This window comes from Heterodontus francisci, chromosome 44, assembly GCF_036365525.1.
Source record: "Heterodontus francisci isolate sHetFra1 chromosome 44, sHetFra1.hap1, whole genome shotgun sequence".
Taxonomy (NCBI): Eukaryota; Metazoa; Chordata; class Chondrichthyes; order Heterodontiformes; family Heterodontidae; genus Heterodontus; species Heterodontus francisci.
The window spans coordinates 24541767-24543911 of record NC_090414.1 but is presented as its reverse complement, the minus strand read 5'-3'; the positions used below and the strand labels follow the sequence as shown (position 1 = coordinate 24543911).

The following is a 2145-nucleotide window of genomic DNA, read 5'->3' as shown; positions in this document are numbered from 1 at the left end:
GGGTCAGTACTGAGGGAGTGCTGCACTGTCGGAGGGTCAGTACTGAGGGAGTGCCGCACTGTCGGAGGGTCAGTACTGAGGGAGCTCCGCACTGTCAGGGCGTCAGTACTGAGGGAGTGCTGCACTGTCGGAGGGTCAGTACTGAGGGAGTGCTGCACTGTCGGAGGGTCAGTACTGAGGGAGTGCTGCACTGTCGGAGGGTCAGTACTGAGGGAGTGCCGCACTGTCGGAGGGTCAGTACTGAGGGAGCTCCGCACTGTCAGGGCGTCAGTACTGAGGGAGTGCTGCACTGTCGGAGGGTCAGTACTGAGGGAGTGCCGCACTGTCGGAGGGTCAGTACTGAGGGAGTGCCGCACTGTCAGAGGTGCAGTCTTTCAGATGAGACATTAAACCGAGGCCCCCGTCTGCCCTCTCGGGTGGGTGTAAAAGATCCCACGGCCACTATTGGAAGAAGAGCAGGGGAGTTCTCCCCGGTGTCCTGGGGACAATATTTATCCCTCAACCAACATCATTATTGGCTGCTGCATTTCCTACATTACAACAGTGACCACACTTCAATAAAAATACTTCATTGGCTGTGAGGCTCTTTGGGACGTCCTGAGGGGGGGGGCGGTGGTGAAAGGAGCCGGGGAAATGGGAGTTCTTTCTCGAAAGGCGAGTCTGTCCACATTTCTTTGCTTGTAGTTCTGTTGTGAAGTCTAACACAACTTTGGGCTGTTTATAACGTGGTCATCCTTGATGTGTAGGTGCCATTCCTGCAGACCATTTCTGAGCCCAGGCAGTCTTGCTGAACGTCCTGGGGGTGACACACCTTGCTCCTGGGGGCCATGGCACAATAGTCCACTGGCTCCTCCAGGCCATTGTTAATCCAGCGGCAGCAGAGGATCCTTTGGAAAGATCGCCTGAAGTTGTCGGAGACGAAAGCGTACAGGATGGGATTGGCGCTACTGTTTGCGTAGCTGAGGATGATGAAGAGCTGGGTGATGGTGGGGTCGGGAGGACGCAGGAAGACGTTGACCAGCTGGATGATGTAGAAGGGCAACCAACAGACGGCGAAGGCCGCCACCACCAGCATCACCATCCAAGTGATCTTCTTCTCGGACTTCCTCCGCTGCAGCCAACCCGCCCTCAGGGCCACAACCCGCATTTTGACCACTATGAGGCAGTAGCAGAGGCAGATGGCGGAGGCCGGGACGAGGAAGCCCAGGAGGAACGTGTAGATGACGAATGCCTTGGACCAGGAGGCCTCTGGCCACAGCAGATTGCAGATCACCACCCCGTCCTCAGTGGGCACCGCGTCCGCAAAGATAGCGATGGGCAAAATCACCAGCAGAGACAGGACCCAGACGAGAATGTTAATGCTCTTGGCCACGGTGGGCCTCCTGTAGCTGGCTGCCCGGATGGGATGGACGACAGCGATGTAGCGATCCACACTGAGCACCGTCAGGCAGAACACGCTGGTGAACATATTGAGCCCGTCAACACTCAGGACTATCCGACACATCAGGGAGCCGAAGGGCCAGTGGTGCAACACTGCCGAGGTGGCAAGGAAGGGGACGCTCAGCATGAAGAGCTCGTCCGCCACCGCCAAGTTCAGGATGTAGATGTTGGTCGCTGTCTTCATCTTGGCGTATTTCAGGATGACGTAAATGACCATGGCATTCCCCAGCATGCCCATGCAGCAGACCAGGGCGTAAATCGACGGTATGATGACCGTACCGGCGTCGTAAGTCGCTCCACCAACGCTGGAGGCATTGGGGACCTCAGTTCCTGAGAGCCGCCCCCCAGATTCATTGAGATGCTTCATCCTGCGTTGCACGTGGCAATTGCTGCTCATGAAAGACGGGTCATTGAGTCCCCTGTGAATTTAAGATCTACACCTCACCATCCAGCGTAGCAGAGTAAAGATTCTTGGTGATCCAGGGAAGAACTGACTGTTTCCAACACCGCTCTCCGATGTCCCGCTTTTGTGATCCAAGACAGCGCCTTTACAAAGGCTTCAGCACCCCATCCCGTCTCGCTTCCCCAAACGGTGAGAGATATCACAGCGAAACTGGACCCTGGACACGCAGCAGGCTCAGGACAGGGCAATGTTGTGGCTCTATCTTCATCCAGGAGCGAAGACAATGTTTTTGTCTCTCACAA

General features: G+C 56.1%; 1 protein-coding gene across 1 annotated transcript; it reads right to left on the bottom strand.

Moving 5' to 3' along the window:
• Nucleotides 1-481: 481 nt before the first annotated feature.
• On the bottom strand, nt 482-1807 carry sstr1b (somatostatin receptor 1b). Its single transcript, XM_068021440.1, has one exon. It carries the CDS (start codon nt 1805-1807, stop codon nt 719-721), a length of 1089 nt encoding a protein of 362 aa, XP_067877541.1. The 3' UTR covers nt 482-718.
• Nucleotides 1808-2145: the final 338 nt, after the last annotated feature.